Source organism: Apium graveolens, chromosome 9 (assembly GCF_009905375.1).
Source record: "Apium graveolens cultivar Ventura chromosome 9, ASM990537v1, whole genome shotgun sequence".
Lineage (NCBI taxonomy): Eukaryota > Viridiplantae > Streptophyta > Magnoliopsida > Apiales > Apiaceae > Apium > Apium graveolens.
The window spans coordinates 270,203,701-270,223,779 of NC_133655.1; the positions used below are offsets into that span (position 1 = coordinate 270,203,701).

The following is a 20,079-nucleotide window of genomic DNA, read 5'->3' on the forward strand; positions in this document are numbered from 1 at the left end:
ACTTAAAGGAGCTCAATTCATATCTCTTACTATATATTATATGGCAACCAAGGGTAAAAAGTGTTAGGGATTCGAGCATATAAACGCAGCGGAAAATCAAAAATTTCGAATCATTACCTCAGGATCTATGTATAATGAATGGATGATTATGGAGAATAGGATTATGTACCTTAATAAACCTTTTCTTCTGAATATGATGAACGTTCTAATCTTGATGAACCACAGCAACCCTCCTTGCAAAGATCTGCTCTCCAAAGGTATCCACACGAACGCCCGATCGTCCAACGATCACCGGAGCTGGTACTAGCCGATTGGTTGCCTCTTCATCTCTCTCTCTAACCTCTCTAGGTAGTGCAGCTGCTAGGGTTTTTCTCTAAAAACTTGGTGCAACTTCTCACCCTAAAATTATACATCTTAATGTATATATATGGGAGAGAGGATTAGGGTCTAACCCTAAACCTCATGGGATTCTAAAAAGACCCATTATGTTTTGGGTTTATATTATTATTAAATTTGAATTCTAATGTATTTACAATTAATCAAGTCTCACTTAATTAATTTAATAATTAAATTCGAATAAATAATAATAAAATATTTAAATTCATAATTTAAATAATACTCCGTTTAAATGTTCTTTGTGTGTGGCCCTTTAGGTTATTATTACGTTGGCAATAATTTTATTTTCCAATAATAAAATTATAAACAATGAGTGACATCTAGTAATACATCATTGCTCCCAAGTAATAATAATAATTGGTGATTCAATTAAACATTTCGTGAATAATGTACAATGTAATATAATCCCTTTAGCCTTATATTATAGATCAAACTCGAGGCATGCATTGTGCCATCCTCTACAAACATTTAATCCTACAAATCAGTATTTGAGCACAGTCATGCATTTTATAGTCTTACTCAATCAAGAGATCAATAATATCACTCCTTTAAAATAGGAGGGCTAAATCTCATCTAGATCATTCATATTTCTCACACGATTCATAATAAACCCAATGTCTACTTTTATGATTACCCGGTCAAGGATAACTTTCAATAGTATCAAAGTATATTAATTCTCGTATAGAAATATAATGATTCCAGGTCTAAGGACCAATACACCATTATCACTGTGAGATTAACTTATGACACATTAAACATGTAGTATCTCACAACGGGATAATCCAACACCATGTGTTTAATATATGTGCCTGTGTTTTGACTTTAGTATCATCATACCTATGATCAATGAGATGTGATCATCAGTCAACAAACACTCTAGTCTCAACGCATTTATTATCGTCCCTTAATAATATGCCTAGGGATCTTTAGGAATATTAATACTATTCTCATAATCTCATTTCTAAGTCACGTACTTAGAGATATAGATTTACATATCATTTTTTAAGGACATTTATTATTCTAACATATTATCGCTGAAAATAAAGATAAATAAATTACTAAAGAATAATCCATAATTACATAATTAATAATCCAAATGTTTCACAATATAAACAATAGTGTTGTCTATAGGGCACAAACACTAACAAAAAGAGCCATTTTTATGACCGTGAAATCACGATTTTGCCCTTTTATGTTAAAAAATATAGAAATGCCATTTTTACACAATTTTTGTTAAAAATAATAAGTATAATTGACACATCCAATAAGAATCGAACCCCTTACCTCATACTTCCAAAATTTATGCCACTACTACCATGCTACGTAACTTATTGAGTGAAAATTAAAATTTTTAATAGATAAGCCACATCCTCTCCTTTTATCAAATTCTGTTTTTATTATTTTAACTTTTGAGTTAATAAAATGTTGGTTTATATCATTTACGTGACTCCGCTTTTTTAGTTTTTATAGTTTTATTCTAAACTTTCAAAAATGACACCACTTTGTTATTTAATCAAAAAATGTATTGAAATTGTGTTTGGTATTAAGAATCGAACTTGTGACTGAATTTTATCTTAGAACCATGGTGTTATAATAAATTTTGATTTTATTTTAAAAGTTTTATAAAAAAATTATATTTTTTCTTAGTTTTAACTTTTGAGTAAATAAAATGATAGTTTATACAATTATATAACTGCAATTTAAATTTTGTAATTAGACACACACACATATTAATTTATATATATCAATTATGTTGTAATTTTTATGATATATATATAATAAAATTAAATATTTTTTATACTTTTTTTGGATTTCTTTCAAACAATCGTAATTCCGTTTAATTAAGTTTGACTTGTGTTCTTATCGAGTGAAAAGTATTCGGTTTAATCTGAGAGTGCTTGGAATGGATATTTAGATAAAAAAAATCAAATATATTAAAAAGTTAACTTTAAAAACTAATTCATTAGGTCATCTCCAAGACCTAATAGCTTTGAAATCATGATTTTGCCGTATTGGGTTGAAAATTTATAAAAACGCCATCCTTACACATTTTTTATTAAAAATATGAAGAATTTGGTTATCTAATGGGAAATGAACCCCTTACCTCCTACTCACAAAGTAACTACCATCATGTTATGTAACTTTTTGAGTGTAAATTAAAACTCTTATTAGATAAGTCACTTCCTCTCCTTCTATCAAATTTTATTTTTTTTAACTTTAATTTTTAAGTAAATAAAATATTGATTTATATAATTTATGTGACTCTGCTTTTTCAGTTTTTGTAGTTTTATTCTAAAATTTTAAAAATGGCATCACTTTGTTATTTATGCAAAAATGTATTGAAATTGTGTTGGTATCAGGAATCAAACCCGTGGCTGAATTTCATCTTAGAACCATGGTGCTATAATGAATTTTGATTTTATTTTAAATTTTTTATTAAAAAATTACATTTTTCTTTAATTTTAACTTATAAGTAAATAAAATGATAGCTTATCCAATTATATAGCTAATTATATAGCTGCAATTTAAACTTTGTAGTTAGACACACGCGCACGCGCACACACAAACACATATATATTTTTATCAATTTTGCTGTAATTGTTATGATATATACATATATCATAAAATTAATTTTTTTTTTATATTTTCAAAAAATCGTAATTCAGTTTAATTTAGTTTGACTTGTGCACTTATCGAGTCAAAAGTATTTGGTTTAATCTAGTAGTACTTGGAATGAGGACTCAAATAAAATAAAATATATTAATGTGATAGGCTTTATTATAAAACCAATATTTTTATATCTACAGTGTAACTCCAAATTTGAAGTTGCACGGTGCTTTCATTTATTTATAAAGATAGAGTAATGCATTATTGGAGCCCCATAACTTCATATATAAAGTAAGAAATGAAGTAATATGTTATATAAATATGTGATTGAATATGCACTTAGTATAGATATCTATCGTATAAAAAAATACATATTACTTTTAAAATGAAATCAATCGAAACAATATAAATTACCTTATTCTTATCATTATTGTATGCATACTCTTAGATATCAGAAAGATATTAATTATATTTCATTATGGAGGTAAAAAAACATAATTTTGTACAAAATCGAACATTTATAGATTACACATCAAGATGAGTCAGTAAATTTTGTAAAACTCTTAAATAATTAGGTAATTATGTTGGTATAATATTTTTTACCTTCTATTCATTTTTAGACTTCTTAATTTTCAATCCGAGTAGGTATGAGTTTGACCCGGGTTAGACTCAAAATCGGGTTTTATTCTACTAATGAAAAATCAACTCGTGAATAAGTTTGATTATGTGTACTCGGTAGAGATGCACAAAAAGCTCGGGTCTGAAGATTTTGCCCGACCCGATCCCGTCAAAACCCGGTCAAACCCGGCCCGGTCCCGGCCCGGGCTTCGGGCCTCGACGGACCCTATATTTTTAGGCAAACACCGGCCCGGCCCGGTTAAAAGCCCAGGCTTCGGCCCGGCCCGACCCGATTAAAAGCCCGAAAAAACCCGGTTATAATTTGATTATTCTAATATATTTTTTTATATATTTATAAATTCACATTTACTATAAATAATACTTTAAACATATATATATTTACATATTTGTGATTAATAATATTATTTATATAATTCGTTGCATAAATAATGAAATAAAATATCTTAGCTAAAATGTTTGATTTTTAGAACAATAATTTGGATTAATCGAGCAGTTTTAAAAAATAAAATATTAAAATTTGATTTAATATAAATAATATATTAAATATAGTGTATTTCATTATTTGTTATTCAGTATATTTATAAAATAAGAAAATTATTGCTGAAATATTAAATTAGACAATATTCATTTTTACACCCCCATTTTGAAAATTTTATATTTTTTCATGATATTTGTTATTGCTTTTTAAGAAAGAATGTTAGTTTTTTTATTAGTTTTAAAATGTCTTACACTATTATTCATTTATCCACCGTTTTTTTAATTCGTTTCACTCATCTCACATATATAAAGTAATCCAGTCGATCTAAGTGTTAACAATTGATAAGTGAGACCAATTAGTAACGAATTTCGGGAATCGGGGCCGAGTCCAGGATTAGTGTTTTCCCGTCCCATTTCCCCGACACCAATTATATGTATATATATAATAACATATTTATATATTAAATTAAATTAATTATTATAAAAAATATGATTTAAAATATTATATTAAGTTTAAAATAATCTAAAATTATGTTGATCAATTCTTTTACATTATAATTTAAATTATTTTTTAATTTATCATTTCTTTATATTGTAAGTCAAATTTAATATGACTTGATATAAAAATATGAGATATTATTAATGTTTTTGTATAATATGAATTAGTAGATTGTGTTTTTTTGAAAAAAAATACAAAATTATTATTTTTAATTATATCCAGAATTTTCGCGGGATTCCCCGTTCGGGTGAGTATCAGAAAGAAAAAAAATCTATGTTTGGGGTGCCAGATGGGTTCGGGGATCGGGGATAACAGTTCCTGACCCTAAAATGACCCGATTCATATCCTTGCAAACAAACTACAAATATTTTATTATGATAATATAGTTTTAATTTTGTAGTAATTAGGTTTATATACATTAAACTAAGTATCTAATTTCAAAATTTACGGAATGAGCGATAATCGAATTTTACGATAAAAAATAAGCTTTAATCACTTAAGTTATCTATATGTACGAAAAGAAAAAAAAAGACAATACAACGATGACTTTATATCATCTCATTTTTATTGCATATTTATTTATTTTAATTTTAGGAAATGTAATTAAATTAATAAAAACATATTATTTATTATTATGTAATTGCTATATGAATATAAAATAAAATTAAAATAATCATTTACCGTATTTAAAATTATTTTTTATAAGTACAAGTTCGTTCGATAAATAATTTGATATAAATACAGGTCCGAGGCTCGTACGAACTTTTAGGCCGGTTAATATATTATAGAGTAACTTAGGCTAGACATTGTGTACCGTTCGACCGATTTTATTTTATGATGAAACCGGAGAATATACAGGCTAGGCAAAGAAGAAAAGAGAGAGAAGATCTCCGCACTGGGCTGCTTAGATAAACTACATCATTGCTTTTATATATGGAGTAACAAAATTCAACTCCAATGATCAAGTCCCTCCATGACTCATACTAATGATTGATTTAATTTTCATGATAATAAATATTTAAGCCGTGTAGATAACTTCATGCATTGAGGTTTTTATGTTTTAATTAAAATATATTTGGATTTTTTTAAAAAATACTCAAGTTTAAAAATATTTTTGTAAAAATATTTTCTAAAAAATTTATGAAAATACTTTTTAATTTATAGTAATATTATTTTTAATTTGTTTTGCAAAAATACAGTTTTTGACAAATGAAATCAATGAGATGTAAACTTTGACGAGTTTCGGCAACTATATGCAACCTCATGCAAGCTCAAATGCAACCAAATGACTCCATTTATCTGGTTGCATATCTGTTTGATTTTGGTTGATTTTGGTTAATTCCAAATTTTTATAATTTTTTTTAGAAAATAGTAAATTCGTGAAAAAAATTAGAAAAAATTATAATTTTGATAATTTCTCAGTATAATTTTAGTTTTTACTTAGATCCCCACACTTGGAGTGATTTCTCCTGCCCAATCATCTCAATAAAATAATTTATTGCTGATTCTGATATAATAACTTAACTAGCACGATTCGAGAAAATAGATGAGCTCCCGAATTTATGATGGTTTCGTTAAAGACGGCAACTCCAGTTCTATGGATTTTTTAGAGAATAACCTAACCTATATAAGTTTTTTAAACCCCAATAATTACCTTAAAAAAGAGGGAAAAATTTAACATTTAGATTTTTTTTTCTTTTTTTTTTGAGAAAAAACATTTAGATCTTATTGCAATTTAATATGAGTAATGCTAGAGGTACAAAAAATTGTTACAAAATGACGTATCAAGGCTAATGTGGCAGTATGAAATGATTTTATTGATGTTTTGATTTTAATACAGGGGGTCCATTTTCATATAGCCAATAAAATTCTTACAAGTGACATTTAGTAACTTTTTTGAGAAAAATTTGATACTCCTAGCATTTTCCATTTAATATACCATGCAATTTGATTCATTGGCAAACATTAAATCCTCACATCCTATTCTATTCGTCTTCGTCAAATCATCATCTAATTCCACCAACTTTACCGACTATGTTATCACCAAATTTATCATTTAACATAATGTATGTATATATACAAAGAAAATACGTTTTAACATAATTAAGCTAATATGAATGGAATTAGTATGGTTAATATATATTTGAAACGAAAATGTACGTTCAGATGGACATTGTTTATTATATTTACAGTTTGGGGTTGGTGCAGTCGAGCTTACTAATTTGACGAGGCAGTCTAGCAGGCGGCCATATATAGGAGAGCAATTCATATAAAACTTAAAGAAAACATTAGTCTTTGACCTCGATATATATTATGCAACTTGTTAGTATGCTTTACCGTAAGATTTGAATACCTCCTAATGCATGTCTCAAATTTATGAATATAGAATTAATATACTGGTTAAAAAAAACGCAATTTTATAGTCATTATTATCGGTTTCATATCACTCAATTTCAAAGGTATATAAATAACCAAACATATATATGCTATCTGTTCAGGCGATTAGTGACTATGCGGTATCCAACCGTTCTAGTGATTAGGCGGTACCCCAACCCTCGTGATCTGCTTAACGATTTTAGAACATTTCATGTAATTGTACCAACTTCATTGAAGTTTTTACCTTTTTTATTTGGAAAAATGACCGGAAAATGAAAAAGAAGTTTTATTTACGAATCAAACCGAAACAAATTAAACGTACTCCGTATCCATGGAGTCACAAAATATTAATTTACGTATAGCTTAATTCAAGCAATGCACGTACGCGGTTGTATGTTTTACAACATGATCTGATCTAGGAAGCGAAAGCAGAGATAGTGGGATCAAGTTCGAACTGAAGCATGTCTGCTTCATCCATGCTCACTAATGCTTCAATACCTGTACCACATTTAGTGTCCAAAAGAAACACTATCTCCAAATGCATTTCTGGAATAGTCACCCATTCTGGTTTTCCCCATCCAAACTCTGTTTCATACAAAGGCATTCTACATAACGTTGTGAAAATCCGAACATCGACGTCTTCGTCCTCTGTATCTTCCTGTATAATATTGAAATTCTTAGCTGCTTCCAGGAACAAACCATCTGCAGTCGAAATTTCCGAGACATTTTTGAGAGTGTTACGCAACTTTCCCCTTAACAGCTTCACCAGTTCATGCAATTCCAAATCCTCTTTTGTTTCATTTGTCCCCCTGAACCTTGTAGGAACCTGCGTGTAAAAGTTTCCGCAAAGCGAAAAATGATTATCCAGTGGTGGGGTGTTAATACCTGTTTTCCCCCTATAGTTGAGGTGAAAATATAGTGTAGAACTTGGAAGCTTAGACTGTTTGATTAGAGCCTTCCATAACACAGCTGTCACAACTTCTACACGTGTAGGTCGGTTCACACTTTCGGATTTGATGATATGGTCTTTGAATGTTGATATCGCGTTTTCATCAAACAGAAACCTCCTTGAGACAACCTTGATATCCTTGATCTTTGATGGTGGCATCACAGCTGGCTTGATCACCGTAGATAAATCCCTACTTGGGACTAGAGTTGCCAACTCGAAGTTAATCGGAGAGGATGAGACTAGTTGATCGCCATTGATTATGCCATTTGTTGTATTAGACCACTCTTTAGTGAATGCTGCTGCTGTATATCCATCAGCTACAATATGTGAAAGGTACATGCATATAGCAAGTCCACCACACTTGAAATAACTCATCTGTAATCCCACAATTGGATTTTCATATGATCGAATATCGGTAAAGTTTTGTTTTGGAACAAGCTCATTTATAAGTTGAATATTTTTTTTGGCTTGTCCGATAAATTCATTTATTGGAATATTAACTTCAGCTTCGACATACACGACTCCTTCATCATTACAATCAACATAGAAACCATCTTGCACAAATCTTCCTGCTAATGGATAAAATTTAGTTAGAGTTTCGGACAACGACTTTACCAACTGCTCGCGGATGTTGTCCATGTTGCTGCTGTTGTAGAAGTAGATAATAGGAACTTGATCTGGAGGAGCAATCTGATCAAATGAGGTCAATTTGCAAGTCTTGTGGTGATCAGGAGTCGGAACTGATGGCTTTACCATCTTCTTAGATACCACTTGAACCTCCATAATTGTCATCTTACTGTCTGCAATATTGAAGGTAAAACTTATGAGCAATTGTGTGAAATTAAATATGCGGTTATTATGCAAAAAATATCCGATTTTAATGCATGCATTCGGTAAATTCTAACTAAATTCTAACTTCTCTCTCTAGCCCTCCCTCCCCCACGCACAAAAACATTAATCTCACATGTTTAGCTAGGGCACATGCTACGAACTATTCATCAGTTAGCTAACCCCAGACGTTATATGTACAAGAATGAATAAATTGGCAAACACACACGCGCACGAATATGAGAAGTACTTACATAGTCTTTGATATGTTGATGAAAATATAAGAGGATGCGAGAGAGTTTACTTAGACTCACACGTTTCTTGCTAAGTTGTTGTGTCCAAACTAAAGAAATTTGATTTCTTTTATAGACGGATCCGCTTGAGTGATGCTTACAACTTGCACCTTTCCTTTCATATATAAACAAAACTGAATTTGCAAATGCTATGTCAGCTTTGCGGACTTTATCTTTCTATTATTAATGAGTAGTTTTTTTTCGTTGGGTTGGTGGAGGTAGATCAAGTCCACCAATGCTGATTACTGATTGCTGAATAGGAGCTGGCTTCAGAAAAGATCTTATCCCGCTGAGGTTTACTTTTCTGTACACGAAACCAAACCTAAAAGTGACAGAGAATCAGACACATGCATATATATTTTTTATTCTCATAATTATGTAATTAATTATCTAATAATGTGTATTAAGATGAGAGAGATTATCAGGATTAAGCTATTTTTAATGTATTGCAATTTTTTTTACACTAAGATGAACTCAAATGTATATGAGAAAAATCACTAATGATTTGTCTAGCACGTGCTAAACATTAAAAATCTATAATTTTAGAATATTTTGATTGGTTTAATTGGTGTGAATGTATGGGGTCTACCAATTTTAATGTTTGCCAAGTCAACATTATAAAAGTTTATGCTTGTTATGTGAATATGAACACACCACAAAAAAATCGTATATATTTTGATAAAATTATATTAAAATGATTTTCCAACGCATTACTTCGGTAAATATTTTTTTTCTATCATGTTAAAGTGCGTAAGAAATTTACATGCGTTTTGCTTACATAACACATGAAAACATTAATAAATAAAATTTGTTTTTATGATTATAAAATTTAAAATGAATGAAAAGTTAAAATACGAGTCATAGATGTGTTGGGAGCTGGGAGTGGTTTATCCGATATTCAACATAGATGGCTCCAAAAAGTTACAGTTCCTAATTAGATAATTCATGTATGTTCACATAGAGACGCGATTTGGTACCAAAAAAAAGAGTATAAGTGCCGGAGACTGACTGAGCCTCCTATAAGAGAAAGTCCCAACATTAACAAATTATACATTGTATTAAAATGCAAACAAGTCTTTTGCCACAACAATTATAATTTATAAACCACTAATTAAAATAACATTTCACAATTGGCGAGTATACTGATTACAAACCAGTATTTGTCTCTTGCAGTTGTGTTTGAGTGCTTCGTTCATATGAGATATTTAATCTTATTCTAAAACAATGATATTATTAATTTGTGTTACTTTAAATTGAGCCCCCCAACTTTTAGTGATCAACAACAGACATTTATCCCACAAAGTCAAGCTTTATAAATTTATTTATTACCACTCCACCATAAAGAAACATGTAGTAGTATACATCAGCGGGACTCGTGAACATAACTAACCAAATTATACTTACATTGGAAGTGTATAAAGCTGTATAAACTGTCTGTCAACATCTCTGTCAACTTACATTTGCTTTCGGTGAAATTCCATGTGACAATACTATTCACAAGTTCATGTTCAATCAATCATCATATACATTCCGTCAAAAAAAAATCATCATATACATTATAACATGAGATTTATGATAAAAAATTGTGAGAATATATATTTTTACTAATTCCTCTGTTTCACCCATTCTTTCTCATATTAATTAATATGTATTTTAATGTTACTATGATTTCATTAAAAAGGTTTTAATTTTTTTATAAAAATATAAACATTATACTTTTATGTAAAAGAAAAAATTAAAAAAATTATATTTTATAAAAATCTTGAAATACGTGCTGAAACTTATCCCATCCCAAATTTAAAAAATATAAGTGCATATTTAGCTATCGCAAGAAAGCACTTATATGGGTTGAAGTCTCATTTTCGCTTTACCAGTACCGTTTGGCAAACAAAACAAACGTCCATATTGCACACCAAAAAGTTGAGAACGGCAATATTAGAGTACCGTACATTCGGTGTTCAACATTTCATTTCTTATTTTTTTTATTGCTAGTGTCAAATCTCAACAATTAACAATACCTCTTTTCATAAAATATTTTTGAACATGTATGTTTTTAAATTTTATCTTTCACTTTTATATCTAAATTTTATAATTATTATAATTAAATTTTAATTTTTGATTTTAGCTCATCTTAGTTGTATAGTTTTTTTAGCCCGAGATCATTACACCGACCAAACTTAAATCAATCTAATTATATTTTGTTTTGTTTTTTGATCCGATCAATGGTATAATTTTATTTTTTCGAGTCAATCAATAGTGTATATTATTATTTATGTTATTATTATATAATTTTATTTCGAGATCATTATCCTTATTTTTAAATTTTTTTTTGTTTTAAATTTATGCATCAAAATTATAAATTCAAGTAATTTGTAATTTATATTTTAATTTTGTTTAAAAAAATATAACTTATAAGGTATTATTTACCAAACACATTATCGACTTATAAATAACTTATACTTAAAATTATCAAAACACATAAATAACTTATAAGTTACCAGGTTCATATTACCTATGTGACACTTTTTAACTTAAAGTATTTTTTAATAAACTCCAACAAGCCCTAAAACATCTCTAAATTGGTATAGTTGGAAAATGTTAGAGTGTATATACAGTTGAACTGTGAAAAAAAATAAGCATGCTCCAATAGTTTATTTATATTGTACTGAACTATACATATAATGTTCTCTTGTTTTGCTAAGTAAAAACAAGTTTAGTTAAAATCTGGATAAATATTAAATAATTTCGTAAATATAAAATTTTATTCATTTACGGATATTAAGAAATACTGTACCCATAATATTCATATAGCAATGCCAACAACGTTTTTAAATCATTTATTATAGCTAGGAAAGGAATAACTTGCTTTTTGACCAGAATAAGATTTGGTAAGGGCCAATCAGTTCCGGGAACACAAGTTAGGCTGACGTGATACTCTATTCGGTTTAACATTTTCAAAGCATTGAGCTACTTAACTTTTGATTATTTACCAACTTTTTATTCAATGTCAATTTAATTTTAAAATAATATTTTAGTATTTTTAGACCGACTGATAGTATACCAACTATTCTCGTTGACATTATGTATAAATCATTTCTATTATACAACACGGTATATAATATATATCATCATTATCAGCAACAAAAATAAAGGAGAGTCAATCATAGTGTTATCATCTCTGACGCGTTACAAAATTTCATATAGTAATTTAAGATAGCCGCTATATTTGAATTACATTTATACTGGACCACAAATTTCGGGTCTTTTCTAATATGTTTCTAATATGTGCTCGTTAACGCATTTTAAATACTAAAATCTAAGTCACTTTGAATAAGTTGATTTATTTTTTGCATATAAGGAGTTCATCATCTATACTATTATATTAAAAACGAAACATTAAAAATTTAGTTGTTGATTATCTATCTATCCATCTATAATATTATATTAAAGATGTAATATCAAAAGTTTGGTTGTTGGTATTCTGATCACTCAATCCAGAATTGTCGGATCAAATTGATGAATAATGTTAGGTATATGTTCGAATCCTCAAAACAGGATATTAAAATTATAGATATATAATATATAGTGACGAAAACAACCGTGCATAGTACAAATTATATACTACTTGTTATTAATAACATAAAAATTAATAAGAAAATGTTACCTAATACCGTATTATGTATTCATGAATATAGGGAAGAAGTTCCGTAAATTATTAGGAGAATCTTGTCATAAGACAACTAATCTTCGATTTTAGAATGCCAAAAATAATTTAACAATCAGAACTCAACATCTGCACGCTTCCGAGTTCTATATCTCAAATTGTATTGCATGAACTCCAAAGACGTCTAATAATGCGCGTTGTAGTACAAGGAGCCATTGTCGTGGCTTCTCCACCGCCGAGAGCTATTGACGGGGCATCCATCGCCATGTTCATATATGTCCTCTGATTTCTCATTACTCATAAATTTTTTCCTACATTTTGATAATTGATTTGAAAGTCTCTATACATCAGCTAATCCACGTACGCCCCTCGGTAATAAATGTCCACATCATTGATAAAAGTAATTACATTTTCAACGTGCATGTGCTCTTTGTTAAATTATGCAAACTACTTCGATTTTTAACTTTTCAGAGTACACAAATCACAATGTATAAATTGTCAACTCAAGTCTCCTGTCGGTTTCGAAAAATAAAAATTTTACGTACTCAAATAATTGTTATGATTTTTTTCCTAAATTATGATGTATCATCATGTTACTAACGCATCACGGAAACATAGAAGAAACAAACGTTAATTCTCGCAAGCACTTTTAGACGAGAAATCTTTTAATACCTTAATTCACAATACAAGTCATGAATTTGCAAGAAAAATAAGAGAAAAACTCTTTAAATTTTTTAATTTTAATAAAAGATTTTTTATGTTATATCATAAAATTATTCATAAAAATGAAATAAAAATAAATCATAATTAAAAATACATAATAATTAAAAAGCAGCGTGATCATGCAGTATTTAAGTATAATCATGCACAATCTCTGATCCTTAAGGAAAATTTCTCCCAATTTGGCATGATCATGTACTCCACCAGCGTGATCATCTCGTCATGTATCCTCAGTGGTAATGCCTTTACTCTTCTCGTTTTTCATTACACCCTTATTATTAATTAAAAATCCTTCTACATCAGACTCCTCCATTTCAAAAGAACTCGACCTCAAGTTCTCATCTAAAGGTATTTTTAAAGGCAACGATCTTATTGAAATTTTATATATGAATTCCTCTCCAAGATTAACATATTGTGAAAATAACACTCAAACTAATCCCACCACATCTTTGTTAATCACTTTGTTAACTACTGCCGACTTAAAGTCTGAACAAACTTCAACTTTTTTGAACTTATTAATTGCAGTACCAAATACCACACATTTAAATTGTGGTAACAAGTCATGCCTATCCCCTAATAGATACAACACATAATTTTTATCATTTTTTATGAAGCCAACCATTTTCTCTCTACTTTTCTCACATAATGCATGAGTTCTAATATTGTAAATCAATCACTGGCTTTAAATTCTCGAAAGACAATTTTGGTGCAACTTTAACCTTATCATTACAAGAAAAACGTTAATAGACATCGGTTATTGACTGCTGTGAAAGATGCAAAAAACCGATACGTGGGTGTAGTCAAAGGTCCCTGTTTTTCACATCGGTCAAGAACCGATATTTTAGATCATGTTTCATATCATTTCTTGATAAATAACTGATGTCTAATATCTCATAAACCTACAAATATATATCACATTTCTTTTCAATTTGGCACAATATGATCTTCTGATCAGTTTAAACAAATGAGCCAGAAGCTTAGTTTAGTTATTTACATCGGTTTTTTTTAACAAAATGAAGTGTAAAACTGCTGTTAACATCAGTGCTGGTTAAAAAATGATGTCTATAGAGGTGTACAACAACGTTTCTGACTATATATAACAACAATTTTTGACTGAAGTATAAACTTACTCAGTCACCTGCATCAGACATCGCCTTTAATATTAGTTAGGAACTGATCTGCTAACTCCTTATTACATCAGTTTATTTTCCAATACTGATGTACGATACTAAAACAAACAACAGTTCTATTTCTAAAATCGATATCTTAGCCCGGTTTTAACATCAGTTTCATTAAAACTTTGTGATGTGTAATATTTCAGTAAAACTAGCCCAAAAATTCACCAAAATCCCAAATTTTCAAAGTTTACATTACAAAATAGCTAGCCATATCAAACACAGTTTCACTAAAGACAATGCACCAAATATAAACCAAAACTACTGATAATATATATACCGTAAATCGAATATCTCCTCGATTACAACCACCGTACCAAATTCACAAGCTAGCTAGATAAAAAACTGCCCAACTACTTATATATACCAAAGTTCATAGATACCAACTCCATCCATCCACATTCACCATAAACCTACCAACTAGTCAAAACCCAACAAAAATGATACATTTGGGCCTAATATCATGTTCACATTACACATGACAAAATATACAGTAGAAGAGAAATAGGTCCATAGTCGACGATTACACAAATTCCTGGATATGATCAAGAGTCTCAAAGCGGACGACATCAAGCTCCTCTGTTGTGTAGCTCTTCCGAGACTTGGGACTCCATTGTGAATATTACAAAGATTATAAACAAAATCACAGATTTAACGAAAGCGGTATGAAGTTAGACAATCATTAAATTTGCACAAATTTAAGAAAGTACACCCCTTGCTTATGAATTTATATTCCTTGTCTTTAATTATCCCTTTCATGTAATGCATTACAACATACCCACATTCATGCCCACCGGGTTGTTTAGGGCATCCCTATTTCATTAATTATAGTTAATTTTAAATGTATAACCAAATTAAATAAACAATAAACTACCAAATTTAATGTACTTACAACAAGATTTTTGTTTACACGTCCGGTCTGAGCATTATAAGATCTGACAGCTCTGTTCAAGAGAATTAACATGTGTATGAAACCCGAAAAGCCAAATATATGTATATTATACACATACACACACACATACACAAACACACACACACACACATACATATATATATATATATATATATATATAACCAGTTTGCAATTTTCATATATCTACTAATGTATTTTTGAGTTCTAGAAACTTGTTCGGATGACTCAATGGAATGAGAAAATAAATTTCTGATTCCCAAATCAATGTCAAAATCCAATGATAGCTGTTTTATTATAAATTAAGCAAAGTTAGATTTAAAACAAATTATAAACTAAACTACCACAAACATTAGTCTCGTCTATAAAAAATTGACTTACTTTTCATTATGAGGAATGAATAAGATTGCAGAAGGTGCATCAATCAAGCTTCTAACAACATAATCATCAAACTCTTGATTCAGTTTGTATGTTGCTCCAGAATCAGAAAATGCAAACATTTGTGTATTCTCCGCTTGAACCACGGTAGAATACAAATACCTACAATTTAAATATAAATATTTTGTAAATATTCTTATGTAAATATGTGAAATGTGACATAAATTAAAATTTGAAAACTAGGGGGAAAAACTTACTCCATATAACTTGTAATAACAGCTTGACCAATCATTCCAAACTCTAACAAAGCAATCACATTCTCATGCAATACAAACATGGTTTTTACCATTCCGAACACAACAACATCGCATGGAATCTGTATGAAATCTCCTTTTTATTTCATAAAGGTTACTGCATGTTTATACAACACCATAAAGGGACGCAACACATTTTTATTGAGCTTCACATTCTTCCACATTTCATGCATTTTCTGAAGCTCTTTTTTTTGCGTCCTTTGGTGACTCAAATTTAACTTTCTTTTTCTGCAAATAAAAAATAAAAAAACAAGGATATAAATACCAAGCCTTCTATGCAACTATGAACAATAAAAACATGGCTAAATACCTTAGTGGCTGTGGGGTGAAGGTGATCAAGTCCCGAGGCCACGCTAAATAAGATCCAACAGCTTGGCGGACCGTCTCTATTTCACCAACTATGGGCACCAGAACAGAGACATCTCCTTGGATCAGTACTCCATCCACCGAGACGCGAACATGTCCCGGTTGCAGAGGGCCTCCGTGTACCGACTTTCCTTCATCTCCTTCAGGTACAGCCCTACCAAAAGCCGCCTTATTCTCAATTGTACCAACTGAAAGCTCACATTTTCTTGGAACCTACATATATAAGCAAACGTGGGTCAACTTGTAAATTTCTCATCACAAACATATCCAAATTAAGGTCATTTTACCTTATTTCCAGGCGGAGAAGGGGGGCGTACAGGATCAATAGCAATACAACATTCATCATCCTCATTGTTGACCATGAATTCATCAAGCTGTTCTACTCCACAACTTGCTTTGTCAGATGGATTTGGTGAATTAAGATTGGTTGCCTGTATCATGGCTTTCAGCTGATCAATCTGTGATGCAAAATCAACCTTCGTTATTTGAAGCTCTTCCTTCGTTTTCTCAAGTTCTTCCTTCATCGCTTGATCACTGGCCACCAATTCAGCTTTGGAAAATCGCGTCTTCTTCTGTTTTGGCATGTTGAAGAACCTTGAAGGACTTATAAAGCTTCCAACTCCCCTAACCCTGCCTGAATGCTTAGTTGTTTGCAATGCAGTAGTTAGGACATCATTACTTCCGCAAGGTACAAATTCACCTTTACGCTTCTTTTCGAGTAAATCATCCTGTGAACAAAATTGTGCAAAAAATATTAGAATATTACAATTCAAATTAAGGAGTAAAGATATTAATATAAGTCATCCTGAAATAATTGTGCAAAAAATTAGAATATTACAATTCTTTGATATATGGCAGCATGGTCTTCATCAATCTTTTCATCTTCTGTTATACGACCAAGTTTCCAGAAAATTGCCTGATCAGGCTCTTCTTTGGGATCCATCCGTCCCGCCTCAACCTGTTCAAAAATACCAAAAAATACAAGAAATTAGAAAATTTTATACCTTATATTCGGTTATTATAACACTTGAAGCTTCTATCCTTTTGATAATTTTAAAATTATCAAAATTGTAAAAAACTTATAAAAATGTTCAATTTTGATAATTTCTCTAAAAATTAATTATATCCATAATTTTTTATCAATATATCCATTTTATATATTAAAATATTAGTTAGTTCAACAATTCACTCACTTTTCTTATTTTTTATCACAATCCCCACTTTATAATCTAAAAATTGGGTATAATATGATTTAACAGTTATTCTCTTATTTTAATTATTAATAAAATAAATAAAAATATGTCAACTGAAGCTTCTATCCTTGTACTAAAGATCAAAATAATTAAAAAATTACAAGAGTAGGGATAAAGTATTACTTCTTCTTCTTGCACACCCACATATCCTTTTCTGGACATCCCGTGAGGATATTTTCGCTGACTCACTCTCTCACTTTGCTCTTTACTTTTTTCCTGGACATCAAACACTTATTTACATAAGTTTGTCTTAATAATTAACAAAACACAAATCTGTTCATTCCGTAAAACGCATACCTGTCATTCTTCTGTGATCCTTGTTGTAACAAATCGTTTCCAGGCCTCCATACCAACATATGAATACTTTTTCGGGGGCTTCGCGAGCTTCTTCTTTTGTCCAATATAGGGCCTCACATAGTCAGAGGTTAATGTAGACTTAAATTGTCTCCACTTAGCACCCGCATACATCAAAATTAAGCCTCACTTTCATCAGTCACTTTGAACGTATCCTGAAGAAAATACAGAAAAATAAAAATTAATATACTAGACCCAACATTATTAAATTATCATTCTATAATGCAAAAGAAAAATAATATTTTATTATACCTTAATATCACTCCATATTTTTGCTTTCAAATCTGCATCCACTTTTGGCCAAGAGAGATTGCAAGGTATGTCGAGTCTCTCCAACAGGAACACGAACATGATTGTACTGTACTTTAAACTTCTTGCCTTGTGCTTTCTTCATCAAAACTTTGTGCATAGTACAAACACCTCGCTTTTTTGCAGATTTTGTACTGGTAACTGTGCCCTGAGGAGGATCTGAGTCTACCGGTGGGTTATCTACAGCTTGTGTAGAGTTTCTAGAATTTTCAGCATCGCATTTTAATGCTTTCACCGGAGGTGGAACCAGCATCTCATCTTCATTATTTTCGCGGGGGAGGGGGGGTAAGTCTGTAGCTTCCGCAACTTCTGTAGCTTTCGCAGCTTCTGGTTTGGTTTTTTTTGCCTCTTCGCCATCATTTTTGTGCAAAATCCTGCATATACATAAGTCAATAAGAGTAAGTACAAAAGTCACTAAAAAAGTTGTAAGAACAACATTAATCCTAAAAATGTGAACAATAATAAGAGTAAATTAGTAACAAGAGTGTAAACGAGAGAATTAAATTTTATATTAGAACCTAGAAAAGCATTAATCCTTAACAAAATTAAACTAAATACATTAAACTTATTAATCAGAATTAAACTGATGTATGCGTACATAGGCATTAATACAAATAATCACAAAATTCTAATTTAGTTACACACTAGACATTTAGTACTGGGGCGACACAAAAATACAAACTTAAATTCAACATGTTACTTTTTAAGCCAAATTCCCTCAATATTTGCTTTTTGATTTCCAAGACTAGGATCATCATCACCATCAGGAGTAACATCAATTGGGCGGATTTTAGAGCAGAATGGAGGATTTTTCATTAATGTGTCTCCTAAATCATCATCATTAAACACCTCGTGATAGTCTCGAGATGGGGAAGTTAATACAAATGACCAGATGGGATCAGCTGGATCTTGAACATAGAAAACTTGCCTGACATGGTAAATGGAGACATATTTAGCATTCTTGTGGCCTTGTCGACTATGGTCCACAAGTGTAAAGCCGACATCATCGACCTTCACGCCTCTATCACTATCTGCCCATTTACACAAGAACAATGGCGCCTTGAATGCATGATAGTCCAACTCCCATATTTCTTCAATTACACCATAAAATGTCATTTCAGACTCCACGGGATTTAGATTCTTGGCACTAGAGACTTGGAAATCCTTGGCAATTAGAAATACACCGCTATTTTGGACAACCCTTGCATCATCTCTGTCCTTTGTGAAGTAGCGGACGCCATTAACTAGAAAACCTTCATAAGTCAAAACAGAAAATGATGGTTTGCCTGCCAGCCATCGTATTGTTTGTGAAACACTTTATTTATCATCAATCATTTTGCTAACCTTTCTTCCAAACCAATCAGCAAATAGCCAATTGTGTTCTCCAATCAGCCACTGAACTATCTTTTTTTCCCTCAATATATTTCTTCTAGATATTCCATATGCATCCTTAAAAAATGCATACATATTAAATTACTAACTACAACTAAAGCTTGACAAAAATTATTAAAAGGAAAATAGACTAACTTACATAATATACAGATACACTTTATCGTTGTTTTGTAGAACATG

At 30.5% G+C, this 20,079-nt stretch overlaps 1 protein-coding gene across 2 annotated transcripts; it reads right to left on the reverse strand.

Moving 5' to 3' along the window:
- Positions 1–7,262: 7,262 nt before the first annotated feature.
- Positions 7,263–9,180, reverse strand: LOC141684495 (epi-neemfruitin B synthase L1AT-like). 2 transcript variants are annotated; one of them, XM_074489505.1, is made up of 2 exons: positions 9,026–9,180; positions 7,263–8,743 (listed from the first exon to the last, which is right to left on the reverse strand). In XM_074489505.1, the coding sequence occupies exon 2, from the start codon at positions 8,733–8,735 to the stop codon at positions 7,410–7,412; it is 1,326 nt and encodes a 441-aa protein (XP_074345606.1). In that variant the 5' UTR covers positions 8,736–8,743; positions 9,026–9,180; the 3' UTR covers positions 7,263–7,409. The 2 variants fall into 2 exon arrangements, with proteins under 2 accessions (XP_074345606.1, XP_074345607.1); XM_074489506.1 differs by lacking the exon at positions 9,026–9,180 and adding an exon at positions 8,908–8,994.
- Between the last annotated feature and the right edge of the window lie 10,899 nt (positions 9,181–20,079).

Excerpts from the sequence above, each read along its gene's own strand:
- LOC141684495 (XM_074489505.1), bottom strand. The coding sequence starts at position 8,735 with ATGACAATTATGGAGGTTCAAGTGGTATCTAAGAAGATGGTAAAGCCA.